The sequence below is a fragment of the Pleurodeles waltl genome, chromosome 7 (assembly GCF_031143425.1).
Source record: "Pleurodeles waltl isolate 20211129_DDA chromosome 7, aPleWal1.hap1.20221129, whole genome shotgun sequence".
In the NCBI taxonomy this organism is placed as follows: domain Eukaryota; kingdom Metazoa; phylum Chordata; class Amphibia; order Caudata; family Salamandridae; genus Pleurodeles; species Pleurodeles waltl.
The window spans coordinates 112937936-112963621 of NC_090446.1; the positions used below are offsets into that span (position 1 = coordinate 112937936).

General features: G+C 45.2%; 1 protein-coding gene across 1 annotated transcript in view; it reads left to right on the top strand.

The window, feature by feature from the left end:
* Positions 1-25686, top strand: part of STIP1 (stress induced phosphoprotein 1) — a 275508-nt gene that overhangs the window by 71548 nt on the left and 178274 nt on the right. Inside the window, exon 3 of the mRNA XM_069243209.1 lies at positions 19108-19249. Within this exon, the coding sequence (XP_069099310.1) occupies positions 19108-19249 (142 nt within the window). The remainder of the gene's footprint in view (positions 1-19107; positions 19250-25686) is intronic.

Consider the following 25686-nt stretch of genomic DNA (forward strand, 5'->3'; position numbering starts at 1 on the left):
CATCTGCAAGATGGAGGATTTCTAAAAGTTAGAGTTACCTCAGCTCAGGACACCTTAGGGGCTGTCCTGACTGGCCAGTGACTCCTCCTTGTTATTCTCATTATTTTCTCCGGCCTTGCCGCCAAAAGTGGGGCCTGGCCGGAGGGGGCGGGCAACTCCACTAGCTGGAGTGTCCTGCTGGGTTGGCACAAAGGAGGTGAGCCTTTGAGGCTCACCGCCAGGTGTGACAATTCCTGCCTGGGAGAGGTGTTAGCATCTCCACCCAGTGCAGGCTTTGTTACTGGCCTCAGAGTGACAAAGGCACTCTCCCCATGGGGCCAGCAACATGTCTCGGTTTGTGGCAGGCTGCTAAAACTAGTCAGCCTACACAGATAGTCGGTTAAGTTTCAGGGGGCACCTCTAAGGTGCCCTCTGTGGTGTATTTTACAATAAAATGTACACTGGCATCAGTGTGCATTTATTGTGCTGAGAAGTTTGATACCAAACTTCCCAGTTTTCAGTGTAGCCATTATGGTGCTGTGGAGTTCGTGTTTGACAGACTCCCAGACCATATACTCTTATGGCTACCCTGCACTTACAATGTCTAAGGTTTTGTTTAGACACTGTAGGGGTACCATGCTCATGCACTGGTACCCTCACCTATGGTATAGTGCACCCTGCCTTAGGGCTGTAAGGCCTGCTAGAGGGGTGTCTTACCTATACTGCATAGGCAGTGAGAGGCTGGCATGGCACCCTGAGGGGAGTGCCATGTCGACTTACTCGTTTTGTCCTCACTAGCACACACAAGCTGGCAAGCAGTGTGTCTGTGCTGAGTGAGGGGTCTCCAGGGTGGCATAAGACATGCTGCAGCCCTTAGAGACCTTCCTTGGCATCAGGGCCCTTGGTACTAGAAGTACCAGTTACAAGGGACTTATCTGGATGCCAGGGTCTGCCAATTGTGGATACAAAAGTACAGGTTAGGGAAAGAACACTGGTGCTGGGGCCTGGTTAGCAGGCCTCAGCACACTTTCAATTGTAAACATAGCATCAGCCAAGGCAAAAAGTCAGGGGGCAACCATGCCAAGGAGGCATTTCCTTACACAACCCCCCCCCAAACGAAAGAGGATGAGACTAACCTTTCCCAAGAGAGTCTTCATTTTCTAAGTGGAAGAACCTGGAAAGGCCATCTGCATTGGCATGGGCAGTCCCAGGTCTGTGTTCCACTATAAAGTCCATTCCCTGTAGGGAGATGGACCACCTCAACAGTTTAGGATTTTCACCTTTCATTTGCATCAGCCATTTGAGAGGTCTGTGGTCAGTTTGAACTAGGAAGTGAGTCCCAAAGAGGTATGGTCTCAGCTTCTTCAGGGACCAAACCACAGCAAAGGCCTCCCTCTCAATGGCACTCCAACGCTGCTCCCTGGGGAGTAACCTCCTGCTAATGAAAGCAACAGGCTGGTCAAGGCCATCATCATTTGTTTGGGACAAAACTGCCCCTATCCCATGTTCAGAGGCATCAGTCTGCACAATGAACTGCTTAGAATAATCTGGAGCTTTGAGAACTGGTGCTGAGCACATTGCTTGTTTCAGGGTGTCAAAGGCCTGTTGGCAGTCCACAGTCCAGTTCACTTTCTTGGGCATTTTCTTGGAGGTGAGCTCAGTGAGGGCTGTCACAATGGATCCATATCCCTTCACAAACCTCCTGTAGTACCCAGTCAAGCCAAGGAATGCCCTGACTTGAGTCTGGGTTTTTGGAGCTACCCAGTCCAGAATGGTCTGGATCTTGGGTTGGAGTGGCTGAACTTGGCCTCCACCTACAAGGTGGCCCAAGTAAACCACAGTTCCCTGCCCTATCTGGCATTTGGATGCCTTGATAGAGAGGCCTGCAGATTGCAGAGCCTTCAAAACCTTCCTCAGGTGGACCAGGTGATCCTGCCAGGTGGAGCTAAAGACAGCAATATCATCAAGATAAGCTGTGCTAAAGGACTCCAAGCCAGCAAGGACTTGATTCACCAACCTTTGGAAGGTGGCAGGGGCATTCTTTAAACCAAAGGGCATAACAGTAAACTGATAATGCCCATCAGGTGTGGAGAATGCTGTCTTTTCTTTTGCTCCAGGTGCCATTTTTATTTGCCAGTACCCTGCTGTCAAGTCAAAGGTACTTAGAAATTTGGCAGCACCTAATTTATCAATGAGCTCATCAGCTCTTGGAATTGGATGGGCATCTGTCTTGGTGACAGAATTGAGCCCTCTGTAGTCCACACAAAACCTCATCTCTTTCTTTCCATCTTTGGTGTGAGGTTTGGGGACTAAGACCACTGGGCTGGCCCAGGGGCTGTCAGAGCGCTCAATTACTCCCAATTCCAGCATCTTGTGGACTTCCACCTTGATGCTTTCCTTAACATGGTCAGACTGTCTGAAGATTTTGTTTTTGACAGGCATGCTGTCTCCTGTGTCCACATCATGGGTACACAGGGGTGTCTGACCAGGGGTTAGGGAGAAAAGCTCAGGAAACTGTTGTAGGACTCTCCTACAATCAGCTTGCTGTTGGCCAGAGAGGGTGTCTGAGTAGATCACTCCATCTACTGTACCATCTTTTGGGTCTGATGACAGAAGATCAGGGAGAGGTTCACTCTCTGCCTCCTGATCCTCATCTGTTACCATCAACAGATTGACATCAGCCCTGTCGTGGAAGAGCTTAAGGCGGTTTACATGGATCACCCTCTTGGGGCTCCTGCTTGTGCCCAGGTCCACCAAGTAGGTGACCTGACTCTTCCTTTCTAGTACTGGGTAAGGGCCACTCCATTTGTCCTGGAGTGCCCTGGGAGCCACAGGCTCCAGAACCCAGACTTTCTGCCCTGGTTGGAACTCAACCAGTGCAGCCTTTTGGTCATACCAAAACTTCTGGAGCTGTTGGCTGGCCTCAAGGTTTTTGGTTGCCTTTTCCATGTACTCTGCCATTCTAGAGCGAAGGCCAAGTACATAGTCCACTATGTCCTGTTTAGGCTCGTGGAGAGGTCTCTCCCAGCCTTCTTTAACAAGGGCAAGTGGTCCCCTTACAGGATGACCAAACAGAAGTTCAAAGGGTGAGAATCCTACTCCCTTCTGTGGCACCTCTCTGTAAGCGAAAAGCAGACATGGCAAGAGGACATCCCATCTCCTTTTGAGCTTTTCTGGGAGCCCCATGATCATGCCTTTTAATGTCTTGTTGAATCTCTCAACCAAGCCATTAGTTTGTGGATGGTATGGTGTAGTGAATTTATAAGTCACTCCACACTCATTCCACATGTGCTTTAGGTATGCTGACATGAAGTTGGTACCTCTGTCAGACACCACCTCCTTAGGGAAACCCACTCTGGTAAAGATACCAATGAGGGCCTTGGCTACTGCAGGGGCAGTAGTCGACCTAAGGGGAATAGCTTCAGGATACCTGGTAGCATGATCCACTACTACCAGGATATACATATTTCCTGAGGCTGTGGGAGGTTCCAGTGGACCAACTATGTCCACACCCACTCTTTCAAAGGGCACCCCCACCACTGGAAGTGGAATGAGGGGGGCCTTTGGATGCCCACCTGTCTTACCACTGGCTTGACAGGTGGGGCAGGAGAGGCAAAACTCCTTAACCATGTTGGACATATTGGGCCAGTAGAAGTGGTTGACTAACCTCTCCCACGTCTTGGTTTGTCCCAAATGTCCAGCAAGGGGAATGTCATGGGCCAATGTTAGGATGAACTCTCTGAACAGTTGAGGCACTACCACTCTCCTAGTGGCACCAGGTTTGGGGTCTCTGGCCTCAGTGTACAGGAGCCCATCTTCCCAATAGACCCTATGTGTTCCATTTTTCTTGCCTTTGGACTCTTCAGCAGCTTGCTGCCTAAGGCCTTCAAGAGAGGGACAGGTTTCTTGTCCCTTACACAGCTCTTCCCTTGAGGGTCCCCCTGGGCCTAAGAGCTCAACCTGATAAGGTTCAAGCTCCAAAGGCTCAGTTCCCTCAGAGGGCAGAACTTCTTCCTGAGAAGAGAGGTTCCCTTTCTTTTGCTGTGTTGCAGTTGGTTTCCCAACTGACTTTCCTGTTCTCTTGGTAGGCTGGGCCATTTTTCCAGACTCCAGCTCTACTTTTTCACCCCGTGCCTTGCATTGTGCTCTTGTTTTCACACACACCAGTTCAGGGATACCCAGCATTGCTGCATGGGTTTTTAGCTCTACCTCAGCCCATGCTGAGGACTCCAGGTCATTTCCAAGCAGACAGTCCACTGGGATATTTGAGGAGACCACCACCTGTTTCAGGCCATTGACCCCTCCCCATTCTAAAGTAACCATTGCCATGGGATGTACTTTTCTCTGATTGTCAGCGTTGGTGACTGTGTAAGTTTTTCCAGTCAGGTATTGGCCAGGGGAAACCAGTTTCTCTGTCACCATGGTGACACTGGCACCTGTATCCCTCAGGCCCTCTATTCTAGTCCCATTAATTAAGAGTTGTTGTCTGTATTTTTGCATGTTAGGCGGCCAGACAGCTAGTGTGGCTAAATCCACCCCACCCTCAGAAACTAGAGTAGCTTCAGTGTGAATCCTGATTTGCTCTGGGCACACTGTTGATCCCACTTGGAGACTAGCCATACCAGTGTTACCTGGATGGGAGTTTGGAGTGGAACCTTTCTTGGGACAGGCCTTGTCTCCAGTTTGGTGTCCATGCTGTTTACAGCTATGACACCAGGCCTTTTTGGGATCAAAGTTTTTACCCTTGTACCCATTGTTTTGTGAAGAGGCTCTGGGCCCACCCTCCTGTGCAGGTTTTTGGGGGCCTGTAGAAGGCTCTTTACTATTTTTAGTTTTGGTTGTCTCATCACCCTTCTGCTGGGGAGTCTTTGTGACCCCTTTCTTTTGGTCACCCCCTGTTGAAGTCTTGGACACCCTTGTCTTGACCCAATGGTCCGCCTTCTTTCCCAATTCTTGGGGAGAAATTGGTCCTAGGTCTACCAGATGCTGATGCAGTTTATCATTGAAACAATTACTTAACAGGTGTTCTTTCACAAATAAATTGTACAGCCCATCATAATTACTTACACCACTGCCTTGAATCCAACCATCTAGTGTTTTCACTGAGTAGTCAACAAAGTCAACCCAGGTCTGGCTCGAGGATTTTTGAGCCCCCCTGAACCTAATCCTGTACTCCTCAGTGGAGAATCCAAAGCCCTCAATCAGGGTACCCTTCATGAGGTCATAAGATTCTGCATCTTGTCCAGAGAGTGTGAGGAGTCTATCCCTACACTTTCCTGTGAACATTTCCCAAAGGAGAGCACCCCAGTGAGATCTGTTCACTTTTCTGGTTACACAAGCCCTCTCAAAAGCTGTGAACCATTTGGTGATGTCATCACCATCTTCATATTTAGTTACAATCCCTTTGGGGATTTTCAACATGTCAGGAGAATCTCTGACCCTATTTATGTTGCTGCCACCATTGATGGGTCCTAGGCCCATCTCTTGTCTTTCCCTCTCTATGGCTAGGATCTGTCTTTCCAAAGCCAATCTTTTGGCCATCCTGGCTAACTGGATGTCCTCTTCACTGGGGCTATCCTCAGTGATTTCAGAGGTGTTGGTCTCTCCTGTGAGGGAACCAGCATCTCTGACTATTATTTTAGGAGTCAGGGTTTGAGGGACCCTGTTCTCCCTAGATAGGACTGGTAGGGGGGAATTGTCCTCCAAGTCACTATCCTCTTCCTCTGAGTTGCCACCCTCAGAGGGGTTGGCCTTTTCAAACTCTGCCAAAAGCTCCTGGAGCTGTATTTTGGTAGGTTTGGGGCCCATTGTTATTTTCTTTAGTTTACAGAGTGACCTTAGCTCTCTCATCTGTAGATGGAGGTAAGGTGTGGTGTCGAGTTCCACCACATTCACATCTGTGCTAGACATTATGCTTCTAAAAGTTGGAATACTTTTTAAGAAACTAAAACTGATTCTAGAATCTAATTCAAACTTTTAACAAACTTTTAAACTCTAAAAGAAATGCTAAACAGGATCTAACACAAGGCCCTAGCAGGTCTTTTAAGAATTTAGAAAACTTTTCAAATTGCAAAAATCAATTTCTAATGACAATTTTGGAATTTGTCGTGTGATCAGGTATTGGCTGAGTAGTCCAGCAAATGCAAAGTCTTGTACCCCACCGCTGATCCACCAATGTAGGAAGTTGGCTCTGTATGTGCTATTTCAAAGTAAGGAATAGCATGCACAGAGTCCAAGGGTTCCCCTTAGAGGTAAAATAGTGGTAAAAATAGATAATACTAATGCTCTATTTTGTGGTAGTGTGGTCGAGCAGTAGGCTTATCCAAGGAGTAGTGTTAAGCATTTGTTGTACATACACATAGACAATAAATGAGGTACACACACTCAGAGACAAATCCAGCCAATAGGTTTCTATATAGAAAAATATCTTTTCTTAGTTTATTTTAAGAACCACAGGTTCAAATTCTACATGTAATATCTCATTCGAAAGGTATTGCAGGTAAGTACTTTAGGAACTTCAAATCATAAAAATTGCATGTATACTTTTCAAGTTATTGACAAATAGCTGTTTTAAAAGTGGACACTTAGTGCAATTTTCACAGTTCCTAGGGGAGGTAAGTATTTGTTAGGTTAACCAGGTAAGTAAGACACTTACAGGGCTTAGTTCTTGGTCCAAGGTAGCCCACCGTTGGGGGTTCAGAGCAACCCCAAAGTCACCACACCAGCAGCTCAGGGCCGGTCAGGTGCAGAGTTCAAAGTGGTGCCCAAAACACATAGGCTAGAATGGAGAGAAGGGGGTGCCCCGGTTCCGGTCTGCTTGCAGGTAAGTACCCGCGTCTTCGGAGGGCAGACCAGGGGGGTTTTGTAGGGCACCGGGGGGGACACAAGTCCACACAGAAATTTCACCCTCAGCAGCGCGGGGGCGGCCGGGTGCAGTGTCGAAACAGGCGTCGGGTTCGCAATGTTAGTCTATGAGAGATCTCGGGATCTCTTCAGCGCTGCAGGCAGGCAAGGGGGGGGTTCCTCGGGGAAACCTCCACTTGGGCAAGGGAGAGGGACTCCTGGGGGTCACTTCTCCAGTGAAAGTCCGGTCCTTCAGGTCCTGGGGGCTGCGGGTGCAGGGTCTCTCCCAGGCGTCGGGACTTTAGGTTCAAAGAGTCGCGGTCAGGGGAAGCCTCGGGATTCCCTCTGCAGGCGGCGCTGTGGGGGCTCAGGGGGGACAGGTTTTGGTACTCACAGTATCAGAGTAGTCCTGGGGTCCCTCCTGAGGTGTCGGATCTCCACCAGCCGAGTCGGGGTCGCCGGGTGCAGTGTTGCAAGTCTCACGCTTCTTGCGGGGAGCTTGCAGGGTTCTTTAAAGCTGCTGGAAACAAAGTTGCAGCTTTTCTTGGAGCAGGTCCGCTGTCCTCGGGAGTTTCTTGTCTTTTCGAAGCAGGGGCAGTCCTCAGAGGATGTCGAGGTCGCTGGTCCCTTTGGAAGGCGTCGCTGGAGCAGGATCTTTGGAAGGCAGGAGACAGGCCGGTGAGTTTCTGGAGCCAAGGCAGTTGTCGTCTTCTGGTCTTCCGCTGCAGGGGTTTTCAGCTAGGCAATCCTTCTTCTTGTAGTTGCAGGAATCTAATTTTCTAGGGTTCAGGGTAGCCCTTAAATACTAAATTTAAGGGCGTGTTTAGGTCTGGGGGGTTAGTAGCCAATGGCCACTAGCCCTGAGGGTGGGTACACCCTCTTTGTGCCTCCTCCCAAGGGGAGGGGGTCACATCCCTAATCCTATTGGGGGAATCCTCCATCTGCAAGATGGAGGATTTCTAAAAGTTAGAGTTACCTCAGCTCAGGACACCTTAGGGGCTGTCCTGACTGGCCAGTGACTCCTCCTTGTTATTCTCATTATTTTCTCCGGCCTTGCCGCCAAAAGTGGGGCCTGGCCGGAGGGGGCGGGCAACTCCACTAGCTGGAGTGTCCTGCTGGGTTGGCACAAAGGAGGTGAGCCTTTGAGGCTCACCGCCAGGTGTGACAATTCCTGCCTGGGAGAGGTGTTAGCATCTCCACCCAGTGCAGGCTTTGTTACTGGCCTCAGAGTGACAAAGGCACTCTCCCCATGGGGCCAGCAACATGTCTCGGTTTGTGGCAGGCTGCTAAAACTAGTCAGCCTACACAGATAGTCGGTTAAGTTTCAGGGGGCACCTCTAAGGTGCCCTCTGTGGTGTATTTTACAATAAAATGTACACTGGCATCAGTGTGCATTTATTGTGCTGAGAAGTTTGATACCAAACTTCCCAGTTTTCAGTGTAGCCATTATGGTGCTGTGGAGTTCGTGTTTGACAGACTCCCAGACCATATACTCTTATGGCTACCCTGCACTTACAATGTCTAAGGTTTTGTTTAGACACTGTAGGGGTACCATGCTCATGCACTGGTACCCTCACCTATGGTATAGTGCACCCTGCCTTAGGGCTGTAAGGCCTGCTAGAGGGGTGTCTTACCTATACTGCATAGGCAGTGAGAGGCTGGCATGGCACCCTGAGGGGAGTGCCATGTCGACTTACTCGTTTTGTCCTCACTAGCACACACAAGCTGGCAAGCAGTGTGTCTGTGCTGAGTGAGGGGTCTCCAGGGTGGCATAAGACATGCTGCAGCCCTTAGAGACCTTCCTTGGCATCAGGGCCCTTGGTACTAGAAGTACCAGTTACAAGGGACTTATCTGGATGCCAGGGTCTGCCAATTGTGGATACAAAAGTACAGGTTAGGGAAAGAACACTGGTGCTGGGGCCTGGTTAGCAGGCCTCAGCACACTTTCAATTGTAAACATAGCATCAGCCAAGGCAAAAAGTCAGGGGGCAACCATGCCAAGGAGGCATTTCCTTACACCATACAATAACCATTTATTCAAATACACAAAAATAAAATAGTTCTAAGAACAAATCCAAAATTTCTACCAAAAGTAATCTCACCATTCCATTTAAATCAAACAGTAGAATTGCCAGTGTTCTTCCCACAACCAGATTCCGTGGCTGAAAGGGCACTACATACATTAGACATCAAAAGAGCACTAATGTACTACATTGACAGAACAAAGCTAATCAGGAAAACAAAACAACTGTTCATAGCTTTTCAAAAACCACACATAGGAAATCCAATCTCTAAACAAGGCATTGCTAGATGGATAGTCAGATGTATTCAAACATGCTATCTTAAAGCCAAAAGAGAATTGCCTATTACACCAAAGGCACACTCAACCAGAAAGAAAGGTGCTACAATGTCCTTTCTAGGAAACATTCCTATGAGCGAAATATGTAAGGCTGCAACCTGGTCTACGCCTCATACATTTACTAAACACTACTGTGTAGACGTACTAAATGCACAACAAGCTACAGTGGGCCAAGCTGTACTAAGAACATTATTCCAAACTACTTCAACTCCTACAGGCTAAACCACCGCTTTTAGGGGAGGTAACTGCTTTATAGTCTATGCGAAACATGTGTATCTGCAGCAACATATGCCATCGAACTGAAAATGTCACTTACCCAGTGTACATCTGTTCGTGGCATTAGTCGCTGCAGATTCACATGTGCCCTCCCACCTCCCCGGGAAGCCTGTAGCCGTTTAGAAGTAGATCTTAAATCTTAAACACTTGTACATTTGTAAATAATTATTATAAACTTTTTATGTACATACGTATTCACTCCATTGCATGGGCACTATTTATAGCAAACAACTCCATCCTCACCCTCTGCGGGGAAAACAATCTAAGATGGAGTCGACGCCCATGCGCAATGGAGCCGAAGAGGGAGGAGTCCTTCGGTCCCGTGACCAAAAAAGACTTCTTCGAAGAAAAACAACTTGTAATACTCCGAGCCCAACACCAGGCAGCGGACTGTGCGAAACATGTGAATCTGCAGCGGCTAATGCCACGAACAGATGTACACTGGGTAAGTGACATTTTCATTTTCATCCGTTAAGATACATCTTACCGCAATCTCAGCTTACCTGCAAATTACCCACTCATCTTCACTGTTTAGGATACCAGTCATAAAAGCATTTTCGGTGGCATGTGTAGCTGCAGATACACATGCTGTGCATAGTCCACCGTCTGGTGTTGGGTCGGAGTGTTACAAGTTGTTTTTCTTCGAAGAAGTCTTTTCGAGTCACGAGACCGAGGGACTCCTCCTCCTTTGTTTCCATTGCGCATGGGCGTCGACTCCATCTTAGATTGTTTTTTTCCGCCATCGGGTTCGGACGTGTTCCTTTTCGCTCCGGGTTTCGGGACGGAAAGATAGTCAGAACTTCGGAAAACTACGTCGGTATTGTTTCGTTCGGTATCGGGTTAGATAGAATCGACACCGAATCGTGAAGAGCTCCGGTAACCCTTCGGGGTAACTTCGACCCCCGTCGGGGCCTGGTCGGCCCGACCGCGTGTAACATCGACACCGATGGAACGGACCCCGTTCCGATTCTGTCCTAAATGCCATAGTAAATATCCATATACAGACCAACATTTGGTCTGTAACTTGTGCCTGTCGCCCGAGCACAAAGAAGAAACGTGTGAGGCCTGTCGTGCGTTTCAGTCCCGAAAGACGCTCCGTGACCGAAGAGCCAGAAGGTTGCAAATGGCGTCCACGCCGACAGGACAATGAGGGTTCGAGGAACAAGGATAAGAAGAGGAAGCCTTCTCCATCCATGAATCGGACTCGGAGGAGTTCGACGTCGAAGAAACCGTGAGTAAGACGTCGAAACAAGCACCACACGGGAAAACAGACAAGGCCCAGGGGACGCCACTGCCAACAGGCCATGGCTCAACCCATAAAATAGGTGACCGTCCATCGGCACCGAAAAAGGGCGAACCGGTGCCGAGATCGTCCGACTCGGGTCGAGACACAGGCACGCAGCAATCTCGGGACCGAGAAAGTGCTGCCGAAAAGGGTCGACGCCGAGACAGCGGAACCGAAGCTGCTCGACGCAGAGACAGCGGCACCGAGGATGATCGACGCCGAGAAGGCTCGACTACAAAAAAGAGAAAATTCTCCTCGGAGCCGAAAACAAGCAAAGACACAGTTTCGGTGCCAAAACGCCCAGCAACCGAACCGACTGCCAGCTCGTATTCAGAGGAACAATCACTGTCCTCTCAAATGCGCAAACACAGATTTGAAGAAGAGTTACAAACCACTGACGTAGACCACACCCAGAAGCGGATCTTCATACAGAGTGGGACAGGGAAGATCAGCACTCTTCCCCCAATCAGGAGGAAAAGGAGACTCGAGTTCCAAACACAAGAACAAACACCACAAGCAAAAGTGGTGAAGAAAGTAACTCCACCACCCTCTCCTCCACCTGTAACTCATACATCACTGGCACAAACTCCGTCACATTCACCAGCTCATACCACCATAAGCCAAGATGACCAGGACGCTTGGGACCTATACGACGCCCCAGTATCAGACAATAGTCCTGAGTCGTACCCTACCAAGCCCTCACCACCTGAGGACAGCACAGCGTATGCACAGGTGGTAGCTAGGGCAGCAGAGTTCCATAACGTGTCGTTACACTCAGAACCTGTCGAGGATGACTTCCTTTTCAACACCCTCTCCTCCACCCATAGCACCTATCAAAGCCTGCCTATGCTCCCGGGAATGCTAAGGCACGCAAAACAGATCTTTAAAGAACCTGTCAAAAGCAGAGCGATAACTCCACGGGTGGAGAAAAAATATAAAGCACTGCCCACTGACCCTGCTTTTATCACATCACAACTGCCACCAGATTCAGTTGTAGTAGGGGCAGCTCGCAAGAGAGCCAACTCGCACACATCAGGCGACGCCCCACCTCCGGACAAAGAGAGCCGCAAGTTCGACGCAGCTGGAAAAAGGGTTGCTGTACAAGCTGCAAACCAGTGGCGCATCGCGAACTCTCAGGCGCTCCTAGCGCGATATGACAGAGCCCATTGGGATGAGATGCAGCATCTCATCGAGCATCTACCCAAAGAATTACAGAAACGGGCAAAACAAGTAGTGGAGGAGGGACAAAATATCTCTAATAACCAAATACGCTCCTCTATGGATGCAGCGGATACAGCTGCAAGAACCATAAATACCGCGGTAACCATAAGAAGGCACACATGGTTGCGCACATCCGGGTTTAAACCCGAGATACAACAGGCAGTGCTCAATATGCCGTTCAACGAACAACAATTGTTTGGACCCGATGTGGACACGGCAATTAAGAAATTGAAAAGGGACACTGACACGGCCAAGGCCATGGGCGCACTCTATTCCCCGCAGGGCAGAGGCACTTTTGGCACATTTCGCAGAGCACCCTTCAGAGGGGGGTTTCGGGGTCAAGCCACACAAGCCAGCACCTCACAATCAACACCGTCTACCTACCAGGGACAGTATCAAAGGGGAGGCTTTCGGGGCCAGTACAGAGGGGTACAATTCCCTAGAAACCGGGGAAAGTTTCAAGGTCCCAAAAGCCCTACAACCAAACAGTGACTCACATGTCACTCAACCCCTTCACACAACACCAGTGGGGGGAAGACTAAGCCAATTTTACAAAGCTTGGGAGGAGATAACAACAGACACTTGGGTCTTAGCAATTATCCAACATGGTTATTGCATAGAATTTATCCAAATCCCTCCAAATGTCCCACCAAAAACACAAAACATGTCAAAACAGCATTTAGACCTTCTCGAATTAGAAGTTCAGGCATTACTGCAAAAGGACGCAATAGAACTTGTACCACGTACACAAAGGAACACAGGAGTTTACTCACTGTACTTTCTAATACCAAAAAAAGACAAAACACTGAGACCAATCTTAGATCTCAGAACACTAAACATCTACATCAAATCGGAACACTTTCACATGGTCACGCTACAAGACGTATTACCACTGCTAAAACAACAAGACTATATGACAACCTTAGATCTAAAGGACGCGTATTTCCACATACCGATACATCCCTCGCACAGGAAATACCTAAGGTTCGTATTCAAGGGAATACATTACCAATTCAAAGTGTTGCCGTTCGGTATAACGACCGCACCAAGAGTATTTACAAATTGCCTAGCAGTAGTAGCTGCACATATCAGAAGGCAGCAAAATACACGTGTTCCCCTACCTAGACGATTGGCTAATCAAGACCAACTCCCTAACAAAGTGTTCACACCACACAGAGTATGTCATACAAACCCTCTACAAACTCTGTTTCTCCATCAACTATGCAAAATCACACATTCTGCCGTGCAAAACACAACAATACTTAGGAGCGACAATCAACACAACAAAGGGGATAGCCACTCCAAGTCCACAAAGGGTTCAAAATTTTTACAAGGTTATACAAGCCATGTATCCGACACAAAAAATACATGCAAAGATGGTATTAAAACTCCTAGGCATGATGTCTTCATGCATAGCCATTGTCCCAAACGCAAGACTGCACATGAGGCCCTTACAACAGTGCCTAGCATCGCAATGGTCACAGGCACAGGGTCACCTTCTAGATCTGGTGTTGATAAACCGCCAAACATACATCTCGCTTCTATGGTGGAACAGTATAAATTTAAACAAAGGGCGGCCTTTCCAAGACCCAGTGCCACAATACGTGATAACAGATGCTTCCATGACAGGGTGGGGAGCACACCTCAATCAACACAGCATCCAAGGACAATGGGACGTACATCAAACGAAGCTGCATATAAATCACCTCGAATTGTTAGCAGTATTCCTAGCGTTGAAAGCATTTCAACCCATCATAACCCACAAATACATTCTTGTCAAAACAGACAACATGACAACAATGTATTATCTAAACAAACAGGGGGGAACACACTCGACACAGCTGTGCCTCCTGGCACAAAAGATATGGCAATGGGCAATTCACAACCACATTCGCCTAATAGCACAGTTTATTCCAGGGATCCAGAATCAACTAGCAGACAACCTCTCTCGAGATCACCAGCAAATCCACGAATGGGAGATTCACCCCCAAATTCTAAACACTTACTTCCACATTTGGGGAACACCTCAAATAGACCTATTTGCAACAAAGGAGAACGCAAAATGCCAAAACTTCGCATCCAGGTACCCACACAGGCAGTCTCAAGGCAATGCTCTATGGATGAATTGGTCAGGGATATTTGCATACGCTTTTCCCCCTCACCCTCTCCTTCCATATCTAGTAAACAAATAGAGTCAAAACAAACTCATACTAATAGCACCAACATGGGCAAGACAACCCTGGTACACAACACTACTAGACATGTCAGTAGTACCCCATGTCAAGCTACCCAACAGGCCAGATCTGCTAACACAACACAAACAACAGATCAGGCATCCAAACCCAGCATCGCTGAATCTAGCAATCTGGCTCCTGAAATCCTAGAATTCAGACATTTAAACCTCACCCAAGAATGTATGGAGGCTACCCACTAGACACTGCTATGCAAGTAAATGGAAAAGGTTTGTTTGCTCCTGCCATAGTAATCAAGTTCAACCATTACATGCATCTCCAAAGGATGTAGTAGGATACTTACTACATTTGCAGAAATCAAATCTGGCCTTCTCTTCCATAAAGATACACCTCGCGGCAATTTCTGCATACCTGCAGATTACCCATTCAACTTCACTATTTAGGATACCTGTCATTAAAGCGTTTATGGAAGGCCTAAAAAGAATTATACCACCAAGAACACCACCTGTTCCTTCATTGAACCTCAACATCGTCTTAACAAGACTCATGGGTCCACCATTCGAACCCATGCATTCTTGCGAAATGCAATTCTTAACGTGGAAGGTTGCATTTCTCGTTGCCATTACATCTCTAAGAAGAGTAAGTGAAATTCAAGCGTTTACTATACAGGAACCTTTTATTCAAATACACAAAAATAAGGTAGTTCTAAGAACTAATCCTAAATTTTTACCAAAAGTTATTTCACCGTTCCACTTAAATCAAACAGTAAAACTACCAGTGTTCTTTCCACAGCCAGACTCAATAGCTGAAAGGGCACTACATACATTAGACATCAGAAGAGCACTAATGTACTACATTGACAGAACAAAACTAATTAGGAAAACAAAACAACTGTTTATTGCATTTCAAAAACCTCATACAGGAAACCCAATATCAAAACAGTATATAACCAGATGGATAGTTAAGTGTATCCAAACCTGCTACCTTAAAGCAAAGAGAGAGCTGCCCATTACACCAAAGGCACACTCAACCAGAAAGAAAGGCGCTACCATGGCCTTCCTAGGAAATATTCCAATGAACGAAATATGTAAGGCAGCCACATGGTCTACGCCTCACACATTTACTAAGCACTACTGTGTAGACGTGCTATCCGCACAACAAGCCACAGTAGGTCAAGCCGTACTAAGAACTTTATTTCAAACTACTTCCACTCCTACAGGCTGAGCCACCGCTTTTGGGGAGATAACTGCTTACTAGTCTATGCACAGCATGTGTATCTGCAGCTACACATGCCACCGAACTGAAAATGTCACTTACCCAGTGTACATCTGTTCGTGGCATTAGTCGCTGCAGATTCACATGCGCCCACCCGCCTCCCCGGGAGCCTGTAGCCGTTTGGAAGTAATCTTCAACATTTGTACATTTGTAAATATATTACTTAAACTTTATTTTGTACATACTTATTCATTCCATTGCATGGGCACTATTACTAACATACACAACTCCTACCTCACCCTCTGCGGGGAAAACAATCTAAGATGGAGTCGACGCCCATGCGCAATGGAAACAAAGGAGGAGGAGTCCCTCGGTCTCGTGACTCGAAAAGACTTCTTCGAAGGAAAAACAACTTGTAACACTCCGACCCAACACCAGACGGCGGACTATGCACAGCATGTGAATCTGCAGCGACTAATGCCACGAACAGATGTACACTGGGTAAGTGACATTTTCATTATGGAGGGCCTAAAAAGAATTATACCACCAAGAACACCACCAGTTCCTTCATGGAACCTCAACATTGTCTTAACACGACTCATGGGGCCACCGTTTGAGCCCATGCACTCATGTGAAATGCAATATTTAACATGGAAAGTTGCATTTTTGATTGCCATCACATCTCTAAGAAGAGTTAGTGAAATCCAAGCATTTACCATACAAGAACCATGTATTCAAATACACAAGCATAAAGTAGTTCTACGGACAAATCCAAAATTTTTACCAAAAGTCATATCACCGTTCCACTTGAATCAAACAGTAGAACTACCAGTGTTCTTCTCACAGCCAGACTCTGTAGCTGAGAGAGCACTACATACATTAGACATCAAAAGAGCGTTCATGTACTACATTGACAGAACAAAACAAATTCGGAAAACAAAACAATTATTTGTTGCTTTCCAAAAACCTCATACAGGAAATCCAATTTCTAAACAAGGCATTGCTAGATGGATAGTTAAATGCATTCAAACCTGTTATCTTAAAGCAAAAAGAGAACTGCCTATTACACCTAGGGCACACTCCACTAGAAAGAAAGGTGCTACCATGGCCTTTCTAGGAAACATTCCAATGACTGAAATATGTAAGGCAGCCACATGGTCTACGCCTCATACGTTTACCAAGCACTACTGCGTGGATGTGTTAACAGCACAACAAGCAACAGTAGGACAAGCAGTACTATGAACTTTGTTTCAAACAACTTCAACTCCTACAGGCTGAACCACCGCTTTTGGGGAGATAACTGCTTACTAGTCTATGCAAAGCATGTGTATCTGCAGCTACACATGCCATCGAACGGAAAATGTCACTTACCCAGTGTACATCTGTTCGTGGCATGAGACGCTGTAGATTCACATGCGCCCACCCGCCTCCCCGGAAGCCTGTAGCCGTTTCGAAGTTGATCTTGAACATTTGTAAATATAGCACTTTAAACTACATTATGTACATACATGTTTACTCCATTGCATGGGCACTATTACTATAATACACAACTCCAACCTCACCCTCTGCGGGGAAAACAATCTAAGATGGAGTCGACGCCCATGCGCAATGGAGCCGAAAGGGGAGGAGTCCCTCGATCTCGTGACTCGAAAGACTTCTTAGAAGAAAAACAACTTGTAACACTCCGAGCCCAACACTAGACGGCGGGATGTGCAAAGCATGTGAATCTGCAGCGTCTCATGCCACGAACAGATGTACACTGGGTAAGTGACATTTTCCATATCTATCTCATCCTATCCTCAAAAGGAAATTAAACTGGCACTCCAGAACAACCGTGGTCTTTAATTTTTGGCTTTCAAAATACACGTTTCGACCAGTGTGGTCTTCTTCAATAGCCTTGGTTATATATACACACACATACACTTAAAAAAACAAAGATTACAGGGACATTCTTATTAGGATCTGAGTTTACCCACACAAAACCATTTAATTCAGCAGTTATAGTTATGGTTAATGCAAGTAACTATAACTCGTGCCCTAAGGTAACTATATAGCTTGCGCCCCTGCCATGCAGTTTGTCTCAACCTCACTGATGATATCAAAGTAACTTCTGCAGGAAAATTATCAAACATGTCCTGAGTGATGTAATATGTGGGGTAATTAGCAGTGCATGGGGAGGGCATGAATTATAGTTAGAATTTTGATATCTGGTTAGAGAGCTGAAAAGAGTGTGTAACGAGGTCAGCTACTTATAATAATTTTAAGATGGTGGATAAATTAAAACTATGTAAATGAATGCTGTAACAATTTGTTTAGTTTAAACATTGTATGTATAGTTTCCTAACTGTTCTCAATCTTCAGTCTTTGTTTTTTTCTTTCTTTGAATATATATATAAATGAAAAAGTTTGTCTAGCAAAATTTGCAGATCTGAATTTGGGATTGGGATTTTTTTAAGCACAATTTTACATTGCAACCATGAATGATAAACACAATGCTCAGTGAGTTTTGTGGACTGTGGGGCTTCCTCACTGTGCCTGAAGTCCATGAACCTTGCTAAAGCCCATGGACAGATGGTTTGGTTGTTGAAATAGAGGTTGCTGCGTGATCTGATCATAGTCCTGGTCATGCACCCAGAGTATGCTGAACGCAATTGAAGCCATGGGCTACTGAATAAGTGGCATGGGGTTGGTGCAGGGCCTGCACCGAGAGCCCTCTACACATTGCTGAAGGGAGCAGGGGAGGGGTGGAGTCAGAGGTTTAGTACAGTGCTGTGGGGGTTGGATGCATCCAAAGTTGAGTTCAGGTTCTTGCCAAAGCTGTGCGGCCATCCTCTGCTGTTTTCTGTCAAATACTACACATTTACTTATATCAACTCTGTTTTCTCCTAAATATATAGGTATGGTAAACTATCGTTATAAAATAAACCTCCCCTCCAACCCCCACCTACCAAAAAAAAAAAAAAAACTGCCTTGCTATGGGTACACCAACTAGAATTGGAAAGAATGACAGGAAAAACATAACTGTTTACACAAGAGGATCTCAAACATAATGTAATAGATTCCATCACTGGTGACATGAATAACCTTACAGTTGTTAGGGTATGTTTTGTTTAATAATACGTTGTTAGGTTCTGGTATTTATTTATTGGTATAATAATTATTGCTTAGACATGAGCAGTCTATTTGAGGTGCGAATTGTGGTTTTCTTGATGTGTGTGTAGGTTATGGCTATATACCGCTGTAATTAGGAGTTTGGAAATAGGAGTTGCCCATTTGAATATTCCTTCATGTATAGCAACATGTCTACTTCTACATCATGCTTTTTGATATTGTGCTTGACATGCTTGTGAGGGTAAAGTGCAACCATTTCTCAGTGTAAATACCTTTCTTGTTCAGTAGGTAGTCACCTGGGGGAGGTGGTAGAGAACCATGGAATATTTAGTACCTGTGTCAGATCCTATCATTGTGATTTGAACTATCTATAAGGTAACCCCTACTCGTCCAAACACAGTACATGTGGGTAACAGTAATTTGAAAACGAATATTATATTAAATACATATTTAAAATTAAAAATGCTACGGATGGTAATGTCCTGTACAAATTGGTGGATTGCATTTTAAAACGTTTTTGTTAGGGTGCAGAGCATTTGAATGCAGTAATGGATTGACATGCATATTCAATTTGAAAATGCTGCCTTATGGGTTGACCTATTCACTTTTTTTCCCCTCCACATCAGGGCTACTCGAGAAAGGCTGCTGCCCTTGAGTTCTTGAACCGTTTCGAAGAGGCAAAAAGAACCTATGAGGAAGGCCTCAAGCATGAACCAGGGAACCAGCAGTTGAAAGAAGGACTTCAAAACATGGAAGTACGGTTAGCAGGTAAAAATGTAGGGAAGGCAGAGAGAGAGAGACAGTAAGTACTGTCTTTAGTGCTTCAGTTCACTACTGTTTGTGTATTGTGCAATGAATGTACACTACGCCTGTTATTTGTGTTATCATAGGCCCTAGAATATCTGCTACTTCCCGTAACAGTTTTGAAGCTTTTTTTTTCAGTTTTGAAAATGATTTAAATAGCGCAAACCTACCCAGAGTATGCACAATTTTATGTTATTTATCCTGTTTGTGAAAACAAATTATTTGTGATATGGTACTGAAAATACCAACCCAGGGTATATTTTTAGGTTCAAGCCTGCGTTGCATGCGCTCGCGCATGCGTATCGCAGCGAGACACTTTAGTATTTAGAAAAGGGCTCGGAGCCTTGTCAACTTCACGTCAGTGTTTTTTATTGGTTCATGGGCTTGCCTAATAAAATCTGCTTGCTTTCATTAGTCGAAAGCACGCATCAGTCATGCCTTTTCCGGTAGCTAGCCCTCCTCGAGCGCAGCGACCAAGTACAGAAAACATGCGAGGCTCTCTGTTTTCCATCGGGCTCGTGGACTTCTTTTTCTCTAATTTTACGAGCGTGATCTCGCTTGGCAGAAGTCGAGCGCTTTACTGGGTTAATTTCACTTTTTCGGGTTATGTACATAAATGCACTTTTGCCCGATAGGTGAAAAGTCGGGTTAGGAGCTTACAACGCGATCAGCTATAACATGAGCAAACGCGAGACCCATGGCATTGTAAATGCTTGTTATACTTACAATAATGGTCAAGAAATGGTGCCCTTTTAGGGTCGAGCCTGCGTCGCATGGAAAAGGGCTCGGAGCCTTGTCGACGTCACGTCAGTGTTTTTCATTGGTTCGTGGGCTTGCCTATTAAAATCTGCTTGCTTTCATTAGTCGAAGGCATGCATACGTCATGCCTTTTCCGGTGGCTAGCCCTCCTCGAGCGCATCGAACAAGTACATAAAACATGCGAGGCTCGCTGTTTTCAGTCCGGCTCGTGGACTACTTTTTCTCTATTTTCCTAGCGCGATTTCAGCTCTAACATGAGCAAACGCGAGACCCGTTGCATTGCAAATGCTTGTTTAGGTTGTTACTAGTGACACTCGTTGCTGCACGGTTTCATCAATAGTCGTTCTTTCTGCTCACTGAGTAAAGATCTCTGAACACTGATCGTTTACAAATGTTATTTTTGTACGGTGACTTTTTTTAAAATTCATTTTCTTTGTTTGCACCTGTTATCTCATTTCTGGTCTTCCATCCCTTTTTCTTAAGGTATTTTCCTTTCTCATACGGTTTTTTGTCCATCTTGTGTTGGAATGCACAAGGGTCGGCAAGCAAAGTTGTAGTTTAGCATTCAGCTTTTCACGCTATTCAGATGTATGGAACAGTCGAGATGCCATATAGGATACAGTGATGGGTGGATGGATGGAAGTAATATACCTCTGATTACATGTGCCAGATTTCAACTATTTTCACAAGAGCAGCAAATTCCTCTGCACTTTTTGAAGCACTACAACTCTGGCTGATGGGAACGAGTGAACCGGACGTCAAAAACACCTGAAAAAGTCAACCGGTTTTGGGACATACGGTCACTGTTGCCCGGGACCCTGTCTCTGCATAGTTATTCACTGCCTATATGTGAGGACACATCCTGGCTTAAATAATATTTTTGACACCAAAAACACAACAGAGGCTTTTTGCGCTTCATTATTCATATTATTTTCTCGACGGAATCTTGTCCAGACACTGACGTCCAAAGGATGAAAACTGGGTGGAGAGCCCTCAATTGTTTGGATTAGAAGATGCAGAAAGTTTTTTAAAAGATCTGGCTTAGAGGCTGTGAAAAAAAGGCTATTGGAGAATTCATAACCCCAAAGTGGAATAATATTTATAAGCTTTTTCCCCAATAAAAATCTTAGAGGTGAAAGAGAGTAGCATACCCCCCCCCCCCCCCCCCCCCCCCCTCACACACACAGTGAAATCTTCTCTCACAAAATCAGTGACAAATACCCTGCCACCAACCCTGGGCCCCTTAAGAGCCAGGAATCATTTTTCAATCGCTTCCTGACATTGTGAAATATACCAAGAAATAAATATGTGCTCCCTGTTATGCATGGTAGATCGAAGAGCAGATTGTGTTTCTTTCCATCCAACCTGTTACTTGTTTTCCCTTCTCTGTACATTTTTGAACTGCTGAAAATGCTTCCTGTTTCGTAGGCTGACCCTGGCCCTGTGACTGCCTCTTTTCTTCACCTGCCCTTTATTCTCTTAACCGCTCCTTCTTTGGGCTTTCAGGACAAACTTCTAAGCCCCTTGCACTCGGCATTCCTTGCAACTGTCCAACCCTCCAGGGGCTACTCACTCTTGCCCTAAGGGCCAGTGATATCCTAGGACCAAGCACATTCCAAGGCGAGCAGTTACTAGACCAGTTAAGCGGTAGGTGGCCATCTTGCTGAGGGTTAAACCATCTATACTGTGTGGACCCCCGACTGTTCACAGTTTTTGGAAGCTGTGGCTTCCAGCGGGATATACCTTTGTTGCTCTTTGGTGGCCTACTGGTGTTTTTGGAACTGTCCCCCCTGTGTATACCTTGAAGACTCAAACTGTATTAATTTTGTTTTTTTATCTCCGCCCTCGAGGAGGTCATAACTTTGCCACTTGACTAGGAATGAGATTAGCATGAACATGCCCTGTGGAGTATTAACATCCTATAGTTTTTCTGTGCCGGTGTTCCAGTCGCATGCTGTTGCTGTTCAGACTTGAGCATCTACTGTGTTCCGCTTGTCCCTTCTTGCAATTCTCCACCTGTTTTTCGTCTATTCAGCTCCCCATGAAACCGTTGCCATCTTTACCCTCGCCCATCCCCAGTTCTTTCTAAAAACCCTAATCCTTCTTTCTCTTTATTTTCGCCTATCCTTTTTTCCAGCTTCTCAGCCAGGATTCGCTTCCAACTCTTTTGTTCCTGCCTCCCCTTGTCATTTGTCCCATTGTTTTTTTCCAGAGCTGCATGCTTGAATTAATCCTCAAAGTCGGGTTGGAAACCCTTGGTAGTTGATGTTTGCATAGCATTCGTTAAGTAGATCATTTGACACTGAAAACAAATGGATACCAACCATAGGCCACAAGTAGCCTAGCCACCTCTTTTGTCCCATGTCTAACCAATTATGTAGAAAGGCCCAGAGTTTGACCTTCCTCGAGGGTCCAAGTGACAGATTTTCCACAGAATGGTATTGGGCAACAAAATAACCCTTTAAGCTTTGCTATTTTTTTCTTTAGGCTGAACCTTCTCTGGTAAGACGTATATCTGGAGTTTAATACAGAAGATAGGCTGTGTCTGCTGCTCTCTATAAAGAGCGGAGTTTAACACAGCGTCATTCAACTGAGCACCATGGCTGAAATTTCTCATTACAGAACTCTCATCAAGCCATGTAAAGTATGTGGGGTTGTAGATCTTTATTAGGCAGCCCAGAAGCGAAAGGGATATTTTGTTTCTACAGAGCTGGCTTTGTGCTCAGCAATTGTGACATCTCTGGCACATTTAGAAATAAAAACAAAACTAACGGATTATTGGCCGCTGGGATTTATATAATGCTGGATCTGCAGGAAAAACACCAGCGAACAGTTACAGAAGCGAAAAAAGTGCAAGTTGGATTTGGGCAGTCCAAAAGATGCTGTGATTGTCACATCCACTGAGCCTTGTGCTGCTGCCACCAAGAAACCATCTGTGCCTGCCTTAAAGCAGACCTCTGGTCATAATGAGATTTCAACTACAAGATCCAGAACCAAGTCACCTTCAAGAAGATCATAGCCACCACCTGCATCTCGATCAACTAGTAAGGGCCCGAGATCCACCATTAAAATAACGCTGTTAGTGATAACACAGATGACCAGTATTATTTCAGTACCGTTCGCTGAGGCAATAACAGCTGCCATGTTGGCTAGCAAGACAGTCGTTGATGCCAAGCTTCTTCCAGATGTCAATGGCGATAGCGGTCCTTGTAAACATTGCATCTACTCCCAGCGCTAGCAACAACTTCATCATCCATTCACAGATAACCATTATTCGGGCGTTGTCCCAGAGATTTATTCCTTTCAAGCAACCACTTTTGCAACTTGTCACCAAAAAGGCTCACCCCTGAGCAGCCTGCACAGTGTTTGGACAATTGTTACAGTGAAAATGCAGTGACCATGATGGTGAGGGAGGAGACAGTAAACATCACATACATGCAGATGATTACATGATTCCCAAAATCCCTTTACCTATATGTCCATGAACCCTGAAAACCTCTCACCACCATTTTCATGTCTATCCCTGAACCCTAAAATACATTCACGCCCCTTTACATGCCCCTGAACTGTGGAGGGGGAAAAAACAAAATAAAAACAAAACCCTTATATACCCCCTTTTCAAGTGCCATTAGAAATCTTATTAAAAGAAAGATATGTGGTAAAGTAATGCCTTGTAAAAAGGCCAAACATACACATCTTTAAATGTGTGTGCGCTGTTTCTCAGGTTTAGTCCTCTTTACCAAGACCCTCATTTTCCTGACCTAATTGTAATCCAGATTGTATTATTGCAGAAGCTGCCAGGAAGGCATGCATGTGATCCCTTATGTACTGTTGTTCAGGATAACAAATGTAAGAAGCTGCACTCTGTAGGAGAGTTGGCGGTTCAGTTATAACTTGTATGAAAGTGTCGTTACGGATGGTCTTTCCAGAGGTAATTGAGATGGTGGTCTATGAAAGCATGTTTTATCTATCCGGTAGTTAGTTTCATTGCTGATACTTTGGGTATAGCAGCTCATGCACACTGACGTGGAAACATCTTTCGTCAGTAGCCATGTAGATGAGGACATAATTTGGATGAAAACAGAAACTAACACTCTTCAGTGCATTGTTGTGGAAAGAAAAAAACCATCAAAAATACCATTAGAAATATTCGGACTAAAGAATTGACCACCATAAGATTCAAACCTCTTAGTGATAACTCAGTCAGACACAACAGAAATATGCATACCAGTAAAACAGACCTGAAAGTGGTAATAGCAGGTGTATTACTCTGCAGCAGCTGAGATCTCTCCAGGTGGAGGAAATCAATTACTATTTTCTTCTTGACTCTATTTTGACCTCTCCATTAGGACAATTTAATAAAATAGCTTCAAGTGTGGCAAAATCTTTACAGTAGAAAGTTCATTTAACATTGTTAAAAATTGTTTATACGTCAGAGAAGCAAATTACTGGAAAAAATAACTCACTTCCATCTGGAGTTCATAAGAAAGTTGTATTTAAAAGATAATTGTGGAGTCGGGTCCCCCTCACTAAAAAGGATGTAAAAGTTATTTTCTGCTCCGAAAGGAAGGATTGAATTAAAAATTAAGACTCCATCCCAATCTGAAGACTGCAAACAAATATTAAAGGAAATGAAAAAAATCTGTATACATGGTATTAGTAGTTATCCATCTCAAAAGAAGACAAACTCTGTTCCTTTTGTGATCCGTAGCTTCTCAAAACCAGTTGTAAACTAAAAGCGACAAAGCATTGACAATACACATATGCCTAACCTGCAGATCAGTGCTACCAAGTAAACGGCTTTTCCAGGACTGAACGTACATTACCTGGAAGTTCACAACACACTAAATTGTTATTGACAGCAGAGGCTGATACTAGAGTCACATTCAATGCATGAAACCCTGACATGACTAGGACCTTCTGGGCAATGATCAGTGGTCTTTGCATCTTCTTACTTGCCAAATTAGATTGCCCGTCATTTCTCTGCAAAAGTCCATGAAGGACTTGTGAATTCAGATGTTAGAGAATTGGGATAACAAATTGTTATGCAAGGGAGCTTTGCATGAATTCTCTTAATTAATAAAATCTGCAAGCGTTCTGTTTTCACAGTACCCAGCAATAATTGCTGATAAGTTCCTACTGGAATGAAAACCCCATGGAGGGTATGTTGATTCAGGAAATGACAACCAAAAAGCACCATCCTGTCAAAGTGTGCAACAGCTGAGGGCAGTGCATTTTGTTTTGAAATCCTTTCAGTCTAGCATTAACATCCCCCAACCACCTGATCAACCTGGAAGAAAGAGGTGAGCAGCTCAGCATGACATTGACTGATGGCCAGGAAAAACTGCATTTTGGCAGTCATTCTGCAATAATTCTACATGAGTCAGCTTGGTTGGTATACATCTGAGATGAGATCCACAACTGTACCATAATTGAGTGCTCTAATTGAGATTTACAAAGAATGGGGAATTCCCAAGTAGATTCATTTGCCTAAACTATGTTTTGAGGTATCACAAAAAGATGTGTTCCTGAAACTTCAGTGGTAAGCTCAGACTTTAGCTTTACAATACTGTAGGTGACCATAAGCTTAAGTAGTTCTTCAATTGGTAATCAACCCACTTAAGAGTCTGCTTTGCAGACGA